This window comes from Protopterus annectens, chromosome 13.part0, assembly GCF_019279795.1.
Source record: "Protopterus annectens isolate FY-2018-M chromosome 13.part0, PAN1.0, whole genome shotgun sequence".
In the NCBI taxonomy this organism is placed as follows: Eukaryota; Metazoa; Chordata; order Ceratodontiformes; family Protopteridae; genus Protopterus; species Protopterus annectens.
Genome location: NC_056747.1, coordinates 466304050 through 466323487, shown reverse-complemented (window position 1 = coordinate 466323487; position 19438 = coordinate 466304050). Strand labels below are relative to the sequence as shown.

Below are 19438 nucleotides of genomic sequence, written 5' to 3'. Positions count from 1 at the left end.
GGTGACAGTTCATCATCATCATCCCCAACTGTGAGAACCATCTTTGCCAGGAATTGCACTGGCATGTCAATGCCCATGGTCAGATGTGCTGCTGCTACCTGAATATGACTGTTTGATGAGCTGTCCTCATGATTACACCCAGGACCACAACCCCATGGCTTACCACGTCTAGGTGTGGACACCTCAATCACTGACAGAGCAGTGGAAGCTGTGCCACTAGCATGATCAGGCAGTGCCACATTGGCTAACATCAGATGATGCTGACTTACAACCATGTGGATGTCATCCCCTTCCCAGCAGACATTCCATCACAGACTTTGCCAGTCATTCATCTGATCCATTGAATCAGCAACATGGTAGAGGCAGTCATGCATGTCAGCCTGTGTCACATCTACAACCCTAAGCATTCCCACAAAGGCTCTATTTGAACATGCCTGCACCTCCATGATGGCCCTAAACCTAATTTGAGCGACACACAGATGCACCAGGGTCACGTGGAGGGTAGACAGCAGGCCTTCTCCACCTCTAACAACCATCCTGCATGGCACCTCACCCACACTTTGGCAACAGCCAGTCAACCAGCACTGGAGCTGAAGTAACCACACTACCCTGATCAACTGTGTCACCCTCCACCTATCCAATGTCTGAGGGTTCACTGGAATAGGTATGAGTAGGCATACTGGCTGTGTCTAATGGAAATACAGGGGGGTAGCTGAATGTCAGTCTCTGCCAGATTCAACCTGTGCACTACCTGACTCTGCCTCTGTTTGGCCACCATCATCATCAGTGTGTGCTGATACTCTGACATCAGGTGGTAAGAGATCTGATGAAATTGTAAATGCTTTAAAATGAAAGCGCTCATCTTGTGTTTTGTAATAAAACATTTTCTACAGCTATCCTGAGCTTTTAGCATTTTTTCTGTGAATTCTTGATTCTATCAGCATTTGTTGGAGTTCTCAGGTGGTAAGAGTACTACTTTTCCACTGTCAGGATCTACTGTGATAATAAGCAACACAGGAAAGAAATTAATACCTACATTGCAATTTAATATATGATAAACTAACACTTGTGCCACTGTCAAAGAGGGAAAAGTAATACACACACTGATGACACCCACCTCACACATATGAATAAATGTGTTTACTATAAAAATGTGGAAAATCAAAACAATTTTCCACTTTATCAAGTTTATCTGAATTTGGTAATACAGAATTACCAAAATGTCGGAAATGGTAACCACGGATTCGACATTTAAACACTGGAAGTTTCAATGTTGAAATTCCATGTTACCAGTAATGTTTTTTGCAGGGGAGCAAGGCTCCCTGCAACCCCCACACCCCCTGCATATTAAATATTCCAACTCCAAGATCATACTACGGTGAGGAAAAGGGTAAATTTACTGATCCCCATTGTAGTGTGATCTGCTATCAGAGCATCAATTTCTCATTTGCGAATGCACACAACCATTCACTAATATGGATTTGAACATTTCTGGATCAGTATTATGGAAACTGGAAAACATGCATTCGGCCTTCCTAGTTTCGCATAAGTTTCATTCCACATTTTGATAGCAAACCAAATGCATGCATATTTCTTACAAATGGTCATCAGTAATCAATAAAAATGTTTGGCTTGCCATGTGCAAATTGCTCAACACTTGCAAGGGAGTATGGTCCTGGAAGGAGTTAGCAGAAAGTGAGGACACAATCACTGTAATACCAATAACGTAGGGGGACTGAATTTTGTCTATATGTCCATTAACAAGACATTTAACTGAAACTTGGCTGACATGACCACCCAAAGCCCATGTGCAATTAACTAAAGTGTATTAACTGTATAAATTTATCAATAGGTTCAACAAAAAAAATAATGAAAACATGAACAGTTACTTTCAATGTTGTACTGTACAAGAAAATGTTATAAATTGATGTATGTAAGCTTATCTGGACGCTTCTCCTTGCACATACTTGTCCTCCCAGATACATCAGTGCCAACATCAATCACATGTTGTTCTGCACTTTCCACTGAGCGCTCTGGATTTCTGACAGTGGCCAGGAACTCTTCAATTGGTATCAGTGGTGCCTCTGTAGCAGGCCCCCCTCTGTAGCCAGCTGTTCATGGGTAACTGCAGCTGTTCTTTGGGCTGATGAAATCACATCGGTGGTGTGTGATGCAAATGATCATAAGTACAGCATTTGTCATTGACTGACTGGTTCCAAATCTGCATTCTGTCAAACATAGCCCCATGTCCTCTCAAAAGCAGAAAGGCACTGCAGCACCTAAATGCTTACACACAACTTTTGTTGAGGCAATGCACAAATAGTATTTGGCTCCTCTACCCTTCCAAAAAAAAAAAAAAAACAGGCAAATGACAGTTTGTGCCAAGCAAGGAATAACACATTAGTCAATTTTCAAAAAAATCTCTCAAAATGTGTACAGCTTTACAACAGAAAAGTCAATTTTATACAATTGCCAGTCACCTCTCCCTGTGCCCAGCAGTCCTCTAGAGGTGTTTATGGGCCATCTTAGAAGCCTAACATTGACAGTGTCATTGACAATATACGACATTACATTTCACTGAAATAACATAGAAGAGTATAAGATAACCAGTTGTAACAGTAATGTGTGATGAAAGTTAATAAGGCTATCTGAGAAAGTAAAATGCCTGGCAAAAATGCTTTGCCAACAATGAACTTATAAGAAGAGCATGCAGATAAAAGTTCCATTTTCTAATGTGTATATATATATATATATATATATATATATAAATACACGCAGATAAATACAAATTAATAGCAATATTCTTCAGTGTTCTCCACATAAACAACTCTCCTCACTTTCAAGTTCTCTAGCTACACTGTTACATTTTTATAGTCTAGGCTCAAACATTTCAGTACAGTGAAGATGCAAATGAGGTGTGAACTCATTAGAATTGCTGAATGCTAAACTTTTTACTTCGTGTAGCAGTTGTAAACATATATTGTAGGGAATACCTCACTGTTAGTTGCTAGTGGATTGCCACTGTGAATGATTACTGGTAGGGAGAAGGAAAACACAACAGCATTTCAGACCCTCTTACCTGCAATGGGTGTGTCACCCAGAATACACTTACAAAGTGTAGAGGTAATTTAAATGGAATTGTTCACTAATAGCCAAACTGCTGTGCTTTTGTTGAAAACTGTATACTGCGCTCATGTAGTATTCTCATATGTTTTAAGGGCAATGAAACATAATGCCCTACACACTGTATGGCTGAGAGTACAGCATAGATAAGAGAAGAATGAACGCAATACAAAAAGAGGACAGAGCTGCACTGGTGCAAACAGAACTCCTAAATGGTTGTGTGATCAGTCATTGCACCAAGTATGTAAGTAACATGCACAAACAACTGAGTGTTTAAGTGTTTTATAGGTCTTGTTAATACTGTGTTAGAAATGGGACTTGCTTGTATGCACAATGATTTGCATTCCTGCTGAAAAGCTGTTTCTGTGGTAGAGAGATAGATAAGACAACCTTACTGTGTTTTGTTGGTTCATTCGTCTGACTGTTCAAATCCAGAGTTGTGTAAAAATATTTGTGTGTAAAATGTATTTTGTAATTTTTTACCTTTTTTTAATATTAATATTTGCACAGCATATGGCTTAGCCCAAACACGGTGAAGCATAAATTAAATTTAATGTAAGTTACTTGTATGATATAAAGACTGCATAAATTACAGCTGTGGATCAAGTGCGTGTGTATAGCACACCTGGCAAACATGATGAAGCGCATAGTATATTTAGATCATGGTTCAAATCCCCCATTTGTCTTTTAATGATGAAACCTGATAATAATTTGTTACAAGAATGATGGATGTTGAGCTTTGCCTGGCATGTTTGTGTGTCACTTATCTTCACACAAACATGGTATAATGGCCAAGACAACAAGCAGACATTGTCAATTTCAAAAAGGATACAGTGTTTCCTATTTTGCTTTCCATCATGCAAACCCACTAAGAAGTGTTGCACAATGATCCACAACACCTGCAGGTCCAGAACACCTGCAGACACCAAGGAGACACTTGTTAATTTCTAAACAGATACATTCTATCATATGTTGTTTGACACAGCACAAACACGCTAAACAATGTTGCGTGGCAGTCGGTGCACACGCATAGTAAATAATGAATGTAAAATTATACAACTGCTGCCTCATTGTTCCTGTGGCAGCAGGTGTAAGGTAAGGGCTGCAATACAGGTGAGCCTGGGTTCTTGTACAGCAAAGCCAAAGTTTTATTACTGCTGTTACAGTTTATTTAATATAAAAATTAACATTAGAAAAATATTACACAGAAATAACCATCTTTAGCAGGTGATTGAGCATACACAGTATATCAGATGCATGTTAAATGTGTAACTGGGTATATCAGTAGAATTATGGTTCTACAATTATTTATTTTATGAACTTTCATGTCATACACATATATGGTTAAACAATCAATTGTTTAATGTATATGTATAACTAATGAACATGTTGACAAACAAGGTCTCAGTTTCATTCCTACTGTAAAGCTGTTTCTGTAGCAGAGAAAGATAAGACACACTTACTAGCAAATAAATGACTGTAAAAATACACGTGTAGCCCAACCTTCCCTGTGGCAACTGATGTAAGTTAATACTCACAATACAAGTGAGCCAGTGTTCTAATCTAGCACACCACCAATTTTATTAATACTTGTCCAATCAATTTAAAAAAAAAAAACAATGTAAACATAATTATAAATAATAAATATGTATAGCACTGCAGCTGGTATGAATTATGTGTGTGACTGAGGGTATACTGACAATTATGTTTATGTAAGTATAATTGTCTTTTCTGGCCTTGGATGGACTTCATACTTCAGTGATGGTCATATACACATGAAATGTATAAACCAGGCCCTTGTCAGGTCACACGCATACATGGTTAACCACTCACGCTGTCACATGTGTATATAATTAATGAGAATGTCTAACAAGCACTTCTTTTGTGGCAAGGATGAAAAAACACTTGCCCAACATGCTGACTGCTGCACCTCTCCATAGCATGTTTGCATGGAGGGAAGCAAACCAGTAGAACTCATAATTTTCCTAGTAAAGCAAAAACCGACGTTTGCTCATCACTTAACTACAGGCAAATGGTGAAAGCAGTATAAATACTTTAAGGGTATACAATTTGTGACACATTTCCGATATGAACTAGTTATGAATACCATAGTATCTGTTAGCTATGGCTAGCATAGCCAGTATGGATAAATACTTCTCAAGTTCAAGTAGGAGTCCTTAAATGTGCATCTCTCATGGAACAAACACTTGGCCATTAGTCACGCAAACAAGCTGCTTGGCAGTGTGCTATGGAAAGTGCTTGTCATGTAGTACTTATGTTTACTGCCCAGTTAGTCTTCATCCCATTAAAACCCATGTAAAAAAACAACCAAAGGGAGGACGCTTTTTAATGACGGAGTACGCATTTACCATTTCATACTGGCCCCCCAACACCATCACTCAAAACATGAAATGATGATGATGTCTGCTATAAATTGTTCAGCAGCCTTGTAAAAGTCAGACTTGTCATTGCGCTTGTGTTAAGTACAGAGTTCTCTAGTTGGTGTACCCAATTAGGTAGGGGATGTAATCTCACTGCAGTCAACTAGTGTGTGTGTGTGTGTGTGTGTGTGTGTGTGTGTGTGTGTGTGTGTGTGTGTGTGTGTGTGTGTGTGTGTGTGTGTGTCAGAAGAGCATAATTGTCTATCCTACTGTCAGCAATCCAGTCCCATGGTGAACAAATAATTTTGATAGTCGTATATGGTTGACCAACAATTTCATACAGGCTTCCCAGCATCTTCTCTCAGACATCCAATGAAGAAGTCATACACTAAATTGTCCAGCAGCACTATTAAAGTTAGACTTGCACTGTGGCACTTGTGTTAAGTACTGTGCTTTGTAAATAGGTAGGGGCTCTACTCTCACTGTAGCCAACTGTTTTTTTGTGTGCCTGTGTGTGTGCTCACTTGTCTGACATTTAAGAAACCATTTTAGACCAGTATGTGAGACACTCCTACTACCATCTTGTTCTCACCAGATACTGCTGATGTCATCAGCTATAAAGTGTTGATTGTGACTGTAAAAGCCAGAATTGTGATGTGATGCTTGCATTAAGTACTGTGCTGTATGAATAGGTAGAGATCCTACTATCACTGTGGTCAACTGGTGTGTGTCTGTGTTCAGTTGGTTGACAATCAAGAGACCATTTTAGATCAGCATGTTGAGACACTCCTACTACCATCTTCTTCTCACCGGATACTGCATATGTCATCAGCTATAAAGTGTTGTCTGACGTGTGATGTGGCACTTGTGTTAAGTACTGTATTCTGTAGATAGATAGAGGTTCTACTCTCACCATGGTCAACTGGTTTATGTGCGCATTCAACAGTCAGTTTGGTGACAGTTTTAGTATTCATGACAAACCTGTGATGTGGCAGTAACATTAAGTACTGTGTTCTCAAGCTACTTTACCTAGATATAAGGGGTTCTAATCTGCCAGCAGGCAACTTTAGTATGTATACATCCAAATATTACTTTTGAGACATTTTTACACAGAGATGCGACTCCACATCAATCTCAGACACATGATGTTCTTAGCATGTAATGATGCTATCATATTCCATAAAGTGCAACATGACAGTGTTAGTCAGACATATAACATTCATCTTCTATACCTACACAGGTGTAATGTTCAAATCAGTCCCTGTCTATTGCTGTGTGTGCTCGCTAGTAGATTCTGATCATTATATGATCTTTGGTATCATTTCTTCATTTCACTACCACTTAGGAGAGGAGAACCATTAACATGGCCGCATGCATCCATCAATCTCTTTTTTTTTTTCCTTCTGGCCACATGACATCCTTCCTGCAGAAGAGTGGAGGATGTCCTCATGTCAAATGTGCATACTCATATTAGGAAGCAAAGTCCTTCCATGAGCCTCTGCAAGCCATCTCCAGACTACTGCAAGTGTGATTGCTGATTCTATCATGGTGTGTGCACGTCCCATATGGACCATGGCAGTATGTAATGCAATCCAACAAATACACACAGTAATCTCACTATCTTTCATCATATAGCTGTAGGGAGTTTTTTTAATGGTATAATAATGGCTATGATTTCATGTGATGTTTGCCATTAGCTTAATAATGTTCTAGGACCCTATGAACATTTGACATGTCAATGTTGCTGTCATTGACATGTTATGTTGAGGTGTTGATTTACAGTATGGCTGAAAAGAGGGTATTACAATCTGTGATGTGAGCTGATATATTGATGGCCACTGCTGCAATTTCATTACATGCTCTTTCTACAGCAACTGTAGTAATATGCCTCCTGAGAACAGTTGACATGGTATGATATACTTTATGCATGTTGGCTTATTAGGACATGTGTTGTAGTGGAGCAGATCAGCATTCTACACACTTCTCATACCACCATCACAGTGACACTTGCAGTGTGGCACATGTGTGCATGTTTCTACATACCATCATTAACTGCTCTGGGATGGACAGACAGCATAAATTCATACTGATTACATGGGAACACAGTTTGAGAGAGATATAATTACATTAGGAACATCAAGTCCATATCTGGCACTGAAAAGGTTGTCAACACAATCACTACACCTCAAACACCATCCACACCTACACAACACACACACATATGCGGAGGTCCTCCACATAAACATACCCAAACAAAGGAGACCTCAGAGGCAAAAACACACACAATCTCCACAGCCCTCCACACCACGCATAGTCCACACACCACTAAGGCTTCACCATAAACCCAACATGTTAGCCATAGGAGACGCCATTGTAAGACACACAGATGTGCCTCTCACCAGACTGGATAAGGAGAAAGTCACGGTTAGTTGTCAAGTGCCAGAATCCACCATATCACATATGCACTGAAGTCTCTGTTATGACTCTGTCATAGTCAATGTTGGCCTGAATGATTTGAGATTTACCTCTCTGGACTATAGGAAGAGAGACATGATGGAGCTCACTGACTGTGTCCAAGGAAGATATGTCCAGCCTTAAGAAGCATTCTGCCATCACCCGGAATGATGCCCCAGTACAAACAGAAAATGATTGACTTTAACAATTGGCTTAGTTTCTGATGTCATTCCGGGGGATCCAGTACCTGACAGCCTGTGAAGATATGATTGACAGACCACAATGCTTTGCCAGAGATGGCCTGCATATCTCTCACCTGGGGTTCAGGCTTCTGGCAAAGGCTCTTGCCTCCCCCATAGTGCCTTTTTTAGGAAAATTCCTGAGGTCGATAAACCCAACATAAAAATTTCAACAAAATGCAAATTAAAGGTCATGCTGCTAAAACTCTAGTAGTCTAAACATGAAACTCCACTCATTGCAAGATTTCTTAACCTGGAGAATGCTGACATCTGTGCAGTCACAGAAATCTGGTTCAAAGCTGCGGAGAGCACTCCAGCCTTACCTGCTTACTCATCCTATCATAAATTCAGACCCCAAACTGTGGGCAGTAAAGTCAAAGGAGGTGGAGTTTCAATATTCATTAAAGACATACACACCTCTAGGCTGGTCAAACAATGACACACAGGAGACACTCCAGGTGCAGTTAACCATTGACATGTCCCCTATTCAAATCATAGCTAGCTACCAGCCCCCAAATCTGACTAAAGATGGCCAATCCACCTATTTGGACAGGTTTGAATGTATCAATATTCAACCCTTTACCCTGATCCTGGGTGACTTTAACTTCCCAAACATTGATTGGAAGAACTACTCATGCCAGCACACAAATGCCCAGAGATTCATCAATTTTGTCAATGCAAATGCCTTGGAACAGCTAGTTGATACCCCCGCAAGAGGTGATAATATCGTGGACATGGTATAAACCAGCATGAGTAACCACTGCAGCATCCCTATAGTATCATCCTCCCTAGTAAGATCCCAACCATAAAGCAGTCACTTTCGAATTCAGCATCTCCCCCAACCTGCCTCTAGCTAGGATCAGACATGAAAGCTTCGACAAAGCTGATTGCAGCCTCCTGAGGGATGATGTAAACAGCTTCACAGCCCCCACCCCCTCTGTAAGAACTGGCACCAATATCCAAAACTTCACCAAAGCATCTATGCGAGCATTTTTATAGATGCATGGAATCAGGAATACCCAACGGGGCTAAATTATCCTCCACAAAGAAGAGGAAACCTGTCTGGTGGACATCTGTAATAAATAAGCTCTATAATAAAAGGAAAAATTTGCTGTCCAACACCAAATAAGAGCAGGTGCTCAATTGGAAGGAATGTTGTCTCAGCCTGAACTAAATAAGAGCACTAGTATAATCCTCTAAAGCAAACTTTGAGTCCAAATTGACCACATCTACTAGAGACCATCATAATGCCCACAACCTCAAAGGAAGCACCCAGATCTGTTCAGAACTGGTGGTCAAGGACACTACATATGCAAATGCTGTATATATAGCAAACTTGCTGGCTGACAGATTCAGCGAAAACTTCACCCCTCTGTCCCCCCACCCCAGATCAGTAAATCAGGAGATCCCCAGTACTTGCCCCTTCCCTTTATATCTAGGAAACCGGTCATCACTGCTCTCTCAAAGGCAAAAAATACAGCCTCCATGGGACCTGATAGCATACCATGCTGCATCCTATGTGAACTCTGGTAGGAACTTGCAGCACCATCAGGCACCGTATTCAACCGAAGCTTGAGTATCTGCTTCGTTCCAGCTGAGTGAAGGACAGCCACTGTCATCCCTTTACACAAAGGTGGACCATCCACTGATCTGGGAAATTATAGACCCATCAACCTCACTAGCCTTATCTGCAAGGCCATAGAACAGATTATCATGGACCTCATTAACAAGGACATTGGCAACCTTCAAACACTCGATCTCACACAGTTTGTCGACGTCTTTGAGACATTCACCAAAGCCATAGATGATGTGAAGACTGTGCACACCACCTACCTTGACCTGGTAAAAGCCTTTGACACTATTCCCCACTCGAGCATAATAGATAAACACTCTCAACTAGGCATCAGTCCTTATGTTACCAGATGGGTAGCAAACTGGCTCACTGATAGAATCCACCTAGTCAAAATAGGGGAAACCACCTCAAGCAGTAGACCCGTAGCAAGCGGTGTACCCCAGGGTTCGGTCTTGAGGCCTCTGTTATTTGGGATATACTCTTCTGAGGTGCAGGCCAAAACCAGTGGGCTATGGCTGACCAAGTTTGCAGATAACTGCAAGCTGGATGCTGTCATTAATTTCACTAGTGATGTAGACATCCTCCAAAAGGATCTCACTCAGACAAATGTGAATGGTGCCAGAAACATGGCCTCAAGCTGTATACCAAAAAATGCATCATCCTGTTTGGGAAGAGTGACATCTCCACAAATTATTACATTAATAACATCCTAAGCACACAATCAGTCATGAGTGATTTGGGCACCCATGTTGATAGAAACCTGACTTTTGACCACCACGTTGCTTCCGTTGTACAGAAAGTCTTGTACATGACCCACCTCATAAGTAAGGGTATCTCAACCTGGGACAAGGAGGTCATAACATCCCTGTATTCTTCCCTTATAAGGCCCATTATTGACTACAACACCCCTTTCGGCATGTATCTTGAAAAGCACATGCAGCAGCAGCTGGAAGAGACCACAGAGGTTTCTTACCAGGAGAACCCAGGGCCTTAAACATCTACCATACACAGATAGGCTAAAAGCCCTTTCCCTCTACTAACTTTTATACAGACTCCTCAGACGTGACCTGTTTCTGGCATACAAGGTGATCACAGGACCCCACCTTGATGGGACTGCTGCATATCTGCAAGTCAAGCTCCACTTGAGTAACTCGCATGCGTGGTCTCAACCTGGTCTGTGACATCAACAGGACTTGATGGCAGGACAGATTTGTGTCCCAGAGACTCCCCATCTATGGAATAGACTCCCTTTCCATATCAAACAGAGAACCTCTTTACTCCTTTTTAAGCGCAACCTAGATAACTGGATGGGAAACAGAAAATATACCCTGCTGGACAGGGGCATCAGGTGCTGACTTGTCTAAACATGGGCTAAACTCTTGGCTAGGCTTATAAGGGCCTCTGGTCCAGTAGCCTAGTAAACTCCTATGAGCCTATGCTTCATACATATGTTGTAGTGCTGTGATATACACAGAAATATCACATGTTCTGATTCAGTTGCAGCCTTGTGGAATTCATTGTTTATGCAGTTGTGTTGCAATTCCTAAGGATTATTGAGGTGGTCAGCAGCACCATCATTTTGTGACTATTAGCATTTGTCTTAGGAAATGTTCTGCACAAGCCACCAACAACTGATTTGTACTGTCCTTATATGGCATCAGGCCACTCAAACACAGCTTTCCCATGAAACAAATATAGGCATATGTTGTATAATTGATGTAATACATGTGTGCGGAATGTGATGCATGATCAAGGTTGTATTTGAAGGTGTTTTGACAAATCAATTATTTCAATAAATGTGAAATGTTAAGGGGAATAAAAAAACTAAGCACAGAGCTGTCTGTGGATGCCATCAGTCATACTCAACAGGAGAAAATACGCAATCTGTTAGCTTACAGTTTGTCTTGCATCCTCCCCACCATTGCCATTGGACATAAGCAAAGTATACATGCAAACATGACTCAGTTCTGATTCTCAGGAGGACAGCTCTGTGCTCTGTACAGCTAATAACACAGAATCAATGGCCCCTGACAGTGTCACAGGTTGCCTATAGTGTGATGTAAAACCTGACCAACTGGACACAGTTGGTTCCCTAATTCAGCACAGCCTCCAGACAGCCTATGTTCTCATAGAAGGGTGTACAACAACAGTCATCTGTCTGACGGGGGGGGGGGGGGGGGCGCCCTTACCTGCTGCATGTAGTTAAGACCCATACTCCTGACTCTCCTCATAAAAAACAAGTCATCATGGACCTTTTCAAAAAGGACACAGGTAATGCCCAATCATGTGTCAAACCCATGTTTGCTTTGTTAAAGCTACATCATGTCTGTTACATCTGTTTGATGTCTTCAAGAAGGTCATCAAGGACACGCATCAGCAAAACACCATCATCCTGCATAACTTGACCTGGCCAAGGCATTTGACAGAAATCCACACTCTGATAGAGCGAGACTGTTTAAAGTGGGCATACCCACCTACATCACCAAGTGGGTAGACAAATGGATCACATACATGACAAATAATGTCAAAATGTGCAAAGTCACCTCTATCTAGAATCCAGTGACCAGGTCTGTACCTAAGGATTCTGCACTAGGCCCTTTCCTGTTCATTATTTAAGTCTCAGAGGTCAAGACTAACTTACACTTCCTTTGTCTAACCAGATTTGTGGAGAACTGCAAACTGTGGACAATCCATGAATCCATGATTTGTATTGATGTAATGCAGACAGTATTAAAACCCACACAGGATTGTTGCCAGAGCCATCGAGACAGTAAGGTCAACAAAAATTATGGCTGGTTAGTTCCTTTATGAAAGCAAAGATGCAAGATACTTACAATATAGAAAGCACACCCCTATGAGCAGACCAAGTGGTATATGACCTAAGTACTCAGGTATGCAGAATGTCCACCAGCATGTGTCCACAGTGATAACTAATCCCTTGTATGTAGGGCAACTCCTCTGTATGTGCAGGAAATCCACATAAAAGGATATTATAGTCCCATTGTTCTCAGCCCTCATCACACCAATAATTGAATACAGTGTATTTTGCATGTACCTCCCAACACATCTTCAGGAATGATTTACTCAAGTGTATCACTTTTTTGCCACAGTGAGCTCCCACACATCTTATCAGTCATTCCTCAGTATACTTTTTGATGCATAACCATTAGGAATTGACAGTGCAGAACTCCCTTAAGGTGTTATACAAGATGCATGTGTGATGCATGTTCCTGTAATGCACACAGTAAATACATAGCTGATTGACAACATTGATGGCATGGGGTACATTCATGCAGGTGTGGATTGTGGCCAACTTACCAGGGTTGCTCGTAATTTAAACTACAGGTGTAACAGTGTCCTCCTTAACACTTCCAAAAGATGTTAATTTTTGAGGAAGGTGTGTTTAATTCCCTTTATACATTACTGACAAATTATGACAGTTGAACAAGTATGTTCTTGCAGAAACATGTATAACAACTCACATATTTTATGTCACTGAAAAAGACTGCTGGTGGTGGTATTCTGATATTGTCCATGCTTCTGTCTACTGCTGTTCATGAGCCTGTTATGTGTCCCACTTGGTTAAGACCAATGAGGCATTATATTCATATTCATATTCAACTCATTTTGCACATCTTCACAGTATGTACCTACCCATTATTGTATATACCAGCCTTGATAAATGTCCTCTCCAGTGATTATTTCAAGGATGTTTATATCACAAAAAATCTTCTCCCTTGATGTGTCACCTTGTGTGACAGCTATATGACATACGATTACTGCATGACTAAACCCACACAGGAGGTATAAACAGCAGTACGTACTGTATCATGTAGATATGTGATTACTACTCATGCTACAACCGCCTTGTCTCTGTGGTGTATGTACATTGACATGCCCTCATCTGCTGTACATTATCATTTTTCACTTGTCCTCTTCCATTGTGTTCATTCCTACAATTCATGTGTGTCTCCCTTTTCAATACACACACTTTCCCAGAATAGTTATTTATAATGCAGTCTATGTACCCTTGCTGATCAGTACCCAAACTTTTATTCAGTATGCCTAAATCAGGTTTGTACTTTACTCTGCACTTGACTACACTTTCCCATATTGTGTTAGAATTTTATACATTGCATTATATTAAGCCGTGGTAGTCACAGTGGCTATCTGCACAATCCCACAGAACTAGTTTGCATGTCTGCCAGTGTTCGGGATACTTTACAAGTTTCCTGGCTGGCAACACTGTGCTGGCCAAGAAACTATGCTTGTATTCATGTAAGAGTGATTTGCAGCATGCATATGCAATTAACACTGCTGTTCATTGCTCTAACTTATAAACTCCACATAGGCTTTGCACTAAGCCTGCAAGGAGTTTATTGAATACCCAGAACAGTCTTTTATCTAGACTCAAAACACTATTACTCAACCTGTTTTTAAACGATCATTTTGATGGAAACCTACATTACCAAGCCCTGTTATGTGTCAACATGTTGAGAGAATATTTTCATTCTTTTGCTGGCCACAACAGCATCCAGTTTTCTTTATTTACATTAGATTCATTAAAAAATAACTGAAATTATTATTCTGTTAATCTGCATGCTCTGTGCACTGAATTTCTGAAAGAGCCATCTTAAACGTATAATTACATAGATTCATGGATCCAAATATGATCCCTTACTACGTCATGTGTAAACAAATACAATTGTATCAAATGGTTCATAGACGAACATTTGTTGGTTTCAGCACCTACACTGCAATTTTTGATCCTTGTCAGCACTTTCTATAGATCAATTTTGATGAGAACATTTACATTATTTTTTTATAGCTCCTTGGTTTGAATACGTATGTAGCGTATATTTACACTATGTGGTGTAGCTCTCCATTAGCAGTTGCACCATGCCCAGGGTCTGAGTAGCTGTGTTATTCCTTACTTGGTAACTGATGATGGAGAATATTTGTTGTTGTTGTTGTTGCTAATGCTTGTTCAGAACTTTCAGCAAACATAATACATGTGTTTAAAGTTCATACTTCTAGTACAAAAAGGTTGAGTGGGTGCAAATCTTGTTGCTTTTGTGTTTGACTCTAAAGTGAGAGTTTATCTCCGAGAATTCCATTTGCACTGAAGTACAAAAATAGGAATGAGGGGGTAAAGGAGGGCAAAACAACCCTATAAAATGTTTTAATAATCATGCAGCAAGTTTTGTTTGTCACTGCTTTGCTTTGAAGTCACATTTTCCTCTTTACATTTCTAACTTGTATACATTAGACTTTAGTCATGCAACAAAAAAGTAGTTGCCAAGTCTGCGAGTTTTTGTCCCCAGCTGCTCCGAGAACTCTGCTGGCATGAACTCACATTCATATTAACATAGTAATTCCAGTATACTAAAGTCAAGTAGCACATTATCTCAGTCAACTAATTCACTTAAAGATTTCAGGGTTTTTCATAGTGGGCTTCACATGTTACTCTAATCATTCTTACAAATGCCATGTCCTCTTATGCATGCATACACAGCTTATACTAGCTACATAGTGTAAGAGAGATCCTGTTAATACAATGACAAATGTGTTTGCCATTGTCACAAATTAGTTCTGAAGTAATTTTGTAAATTGATAATTCTTGTATAGACTGCGGTGGTGGTGCTGCGGTAGCATTGTCGCCTCATAGCAAGACGTTGTCCCGTTCGATTCTCAGCTAGAGTGTCAATGTGTGGAGGCATACATGAATGGGGCATGCCTTCATTGAACGTTGTGTGTCAGGGCTGGTAACCCGGTACGTAAAAATCCACTACCAATCATTAGCAGACCGGAGTTCCACTGTGGCAACCCCTAACCGGGAAAAGCAGAAAGACACAAGATAATTCTTGTATAGAATGCAGTGGTTAAACTTAACATCCTTGGTCTTATGTGCTCTGTCTGCATAAGCTCAGCTTTGAAGTTGAGAAACCTTCCTGATGTATAACATACATGGTGGTTGAATTGATCATACTTGGAGCCAGGTTTGCCAGATGTCCCTATTTGAGTGGGACTGTCCTGAGATCAGCAGCCCAATCTTGAGTCCCACCTGCCAGTTAAAATCCCAGCGAAACAGCCTCCGCTTTGTGATTTTTGATAGTCTCATAAACCGTTGTATAGGCCAATCATAAATTGCAAAGCTGAGCCACTTTTGTTCAGTGCAAAACAGCATTGATTATTGATTAGTGTAATTCTGGCTGTACTGTCACACTAATTCTTATTAGAAATTAGTACCACAGATCACAGTACAACTCGTTGTACTAAGTGTTTAAGACACTAGCATGGGCCAATGTGTTTCTTAGATTCAGTCCAGTGATATTTAATGGATTATCTTACTTTGTTTGCATTGTGGTAGTTGCCTGACTCAGCTAATGAATGATGATTTCATGATGATGGCATGTGTGCACATCTAAAAATATCAGGGAGCGTTTACTCATCTGAGTTTGCAACACACATGTTCTTATATGTTCTGTCAGATTTAAAAAATGCAGACTTTACAATGGGCTATCCTCAGTCTGTCATACAAAAAAAATAGGCTCGCCTTGTTGATGTTAGGGCATATTGTCTTGTACTAGAAACAAGCTTAAATCAAACTATTTAACCGTCTTGCACATTTCAGTAGTAGGGTGTCAGAGATGTATCTACAAATCACTCAAAGTTTTAATACATATGTGCGAAATGCTCACTGTTAGAAACATAAAGATGGTGGATACTTTTTGTTAGCTTGGTGGCTGAATTATCTATATTGATTATCCTTAAGGCTGAGAAGTAGTTTAAGTTTATGCTTCTTTCTGTAAGAACATTGTTAGATACTAAATCTTTTGGTCCATTTTATAAAAAAAATGCTTATCTGTTTTTACCCATACAATGGATACAATATTTATGATTTAGTAGAACCCAGAAAGATATACTTTTAAGTTTAAATTTTTGTCAGTAGCTGGAGGACATGAAGTTCAATTAAGTTTAATGTTTTCTGTCAAATTGCAGTTGCAGGAATGCTTGAATGTGAAACTATACAAGGCTTATCACACGGGATGCCAGCTGGCTTCAGAAAGCGATCAACCAGTATGTCTGAAAAAGAGAACACATTCACACTGGACTCCATTTTGCAACAATTTAACTCTTTCTGGGAGATACTCAACCGTTACCAGTTGGATCCTGACCTCATTAAGCAGATATTTCGCCAAGTTTTTTATATCATTGGAGGTGTCACACTAAATAATTTACTGTTGAGGAAGGACAAGTGTTCATGGAGTAATGGAGTCCAAATTAGGTACTAACTTTAATTTTGTAATTTAATTTTTTTCTTTCTAGACTTGTAATAACAGACAGAGATGCAGTATTAACTGTTCCGGTACAAAGAGTGATATTGCTAAGCAGTTTATTACAAATCTGTCAGTTGAGGAACAGTGCAATCTTTAGCAGAATTAATTATAATATATTTGTGCTGTGTTGAAAAATGCTATGGGACTGACAGTATAATAGCAGGTAAAAAAAATGTGTTTGCTTAGGGTAGCCTAGTGCCATGTTGCTTCATATACATTTTTAGGGGTTGGAGAATTTCAGCAATATTTCACTGATAATAGAATGCATTACTCTGGTGAAGACAAAAAATATATATAAATAAAACAAATGGTAACCCAAAGTAGAAATAACAGTTACATGTCATCAATATACAGATTCCTGCCTAAGGTACACTGCTGATAAACACACACTGTAACAGCAGCGACTGAAACAGATGGACAACTAGAATGAAGTTATATCCTATCTGAGGCACACTGATTGACAGTGAGCATCCACTGAAAGAGAAACAATTGGAGACATCCCATTCTACCTGCACCACAGTATCTATCATCAAAAGAGACTTGTGTTAGTGATGGTAACAACTGCAGAGAATGTGGAAGGTCCTGGATTCAGTTCCTAGACAAGTGTTAGTGATTTCCTTTGATGTTTCAGTTCTCATAGTTGGCGATTTAGCAGTTAACACATGGAATTGAGGCTATGAGTTGTTTACAATCTGCTTCCTATAGTCTATAGGTGGAGTCCATCAGCTTTGATTTGCAAATGTGTGACTCTGTGCAAGTCAGTAAACAAGGCAATGGTCTGTGTCATTTGGGAAATTAGGTCAGGGGCCTTAGTGGTCTGGTAAACTTTATGCTTAGCAAATACCTGTGACTCTAAGGTTTCATCTTGCCTAAGTCACGGTGCAAATCACTGCAAACAGCAGCACCTGTTTAGGACAAGTAATTAAAAATAGAACCTATCCTGTCTGAACTACACTGTTGATGAATGCTGATAGCACCTGCTGGGACAGATGAAGTACAGTTGTGTAAGCTGGACTTACCATAACAGTAGATATTGAGATGATGGCTGCTGCACTAGCCTTAACTGTATGGATTATATTCTGCCAAGGATATAACAACCAGCCACCTTCCAAATATTCAGGCCATCTTCTATGCGCCCAAACTGTCAAACAATTTGAGCTGAGCTAAAAGACAATATTGAGCGAGAAGCCCTTCAATCTTTCCTGCCAGCAGCGAGAGGGAAGCAGAGCCATGAAAGGACTAGGCTAGGAATAACCAAAAAGTAAATGTTCACACCCTGCTATAAAAATCACGCCAAGAATGGATGGAGGGAGCAGTTGCTGCTACTATTAGGGTAAGTTCATCTTACACAACTGTACTATGTTATTCATATTGATCACTGCTGCAATAGCCTTAGCTGTATAGGTAGATTACCATAGTTAACTGTATTTGTGAGGTGGAATGTGAAAGTTCAGGAGCCCCTGGGAATGGTCCAAGCAAAGCATTATCTAGAGAGAGAATCCAGCTTATATTGCTTTGTAGAAGTATGTTCAGAGGACCAAGTTGCAGCTTCTAGAATGCAACCCTTTCTAAAAAGCCATAGAAGAAGCTAAGGTTCTTCTAGAACGGGTCTTGACCCTGCCTGGAATAGATTTACCATGGTGAATATAACAGAAGGTAATAGCCTTATACAACTATTTGGAAACTGTTTGTTTTGCCACCTGCCATCCCCTATTCTTACCTTCACAAGAAATGAACAATTGATCCCGTGATCTGAAAGATTTAATTCTGTCAAGATAGTACTTGAGTTGTCTATGAACATCCAAGGTGTGGAGAATCCCTTCTCCCTCATCTTTAGGCTCAGGAAAAAAATGGGGAGACTGGTAGTTTGACTTAGTAAACAGGGATTCCAGTTTAGACATAAAAGAAGGATTAGTTCTTAGAGAACCCTGTCTTTGTGGAAAATGAGGTAGGATCAACTCACCATAAGAGCTTGCAACTCAGATATCCTCCTTGGAGAGGTCAGAGCAATCCATAGAACTTTTCTATGTTAAGAACCTCAAGTCAGCCAGATTAGCTGGTTCAAATGGAGCAAGTCTTAGTTTCTCTGAAACAAAATTAAGATCCCAAGAGGGGTCACTGGTTTACTTGGAGGCATTTTATGCAAATCCCCCCCTTTCCAGAACATTTTGACTTGTAAATGCTTTGAAAGAGGAGGATCCATGGGCAGACATGCTAAAGTGGATGATGAACTTTAATAGAGGAATAAGAAAAGGCCATAAGATAGTAACTCTCACAAATATTGTAAAAATAGAGAACAACCATCTCTGAATGGGTGCTGGTTATGTT

At 40.1% G+C, this 19438-nt stretch overlaps 1 protein-coding gene across 1 annotated transcript in view; it reads left to right on the top strand.

Annotated features, from left to right (window-relative positions):
• Positions 1-19438, top strand: part of LOC122787918 (unconventional myosin-Vb-like) — a gene marked incomplete at its 5' end in the record, with an annotated part of 1807467 nt that overhangs the window by 1645858 nt on the left and 142171 nt on the right. Inside the window, one exon of the mRNA XM_044054844.1 lies at positions 16773-17058. Coding sequence (XP_043910779.1) covers positions 16773-17058 — 286 coding nt within the window. The remainder of the gene's footprint in view (positions 1-16772; positions 17059-19438) is intronic.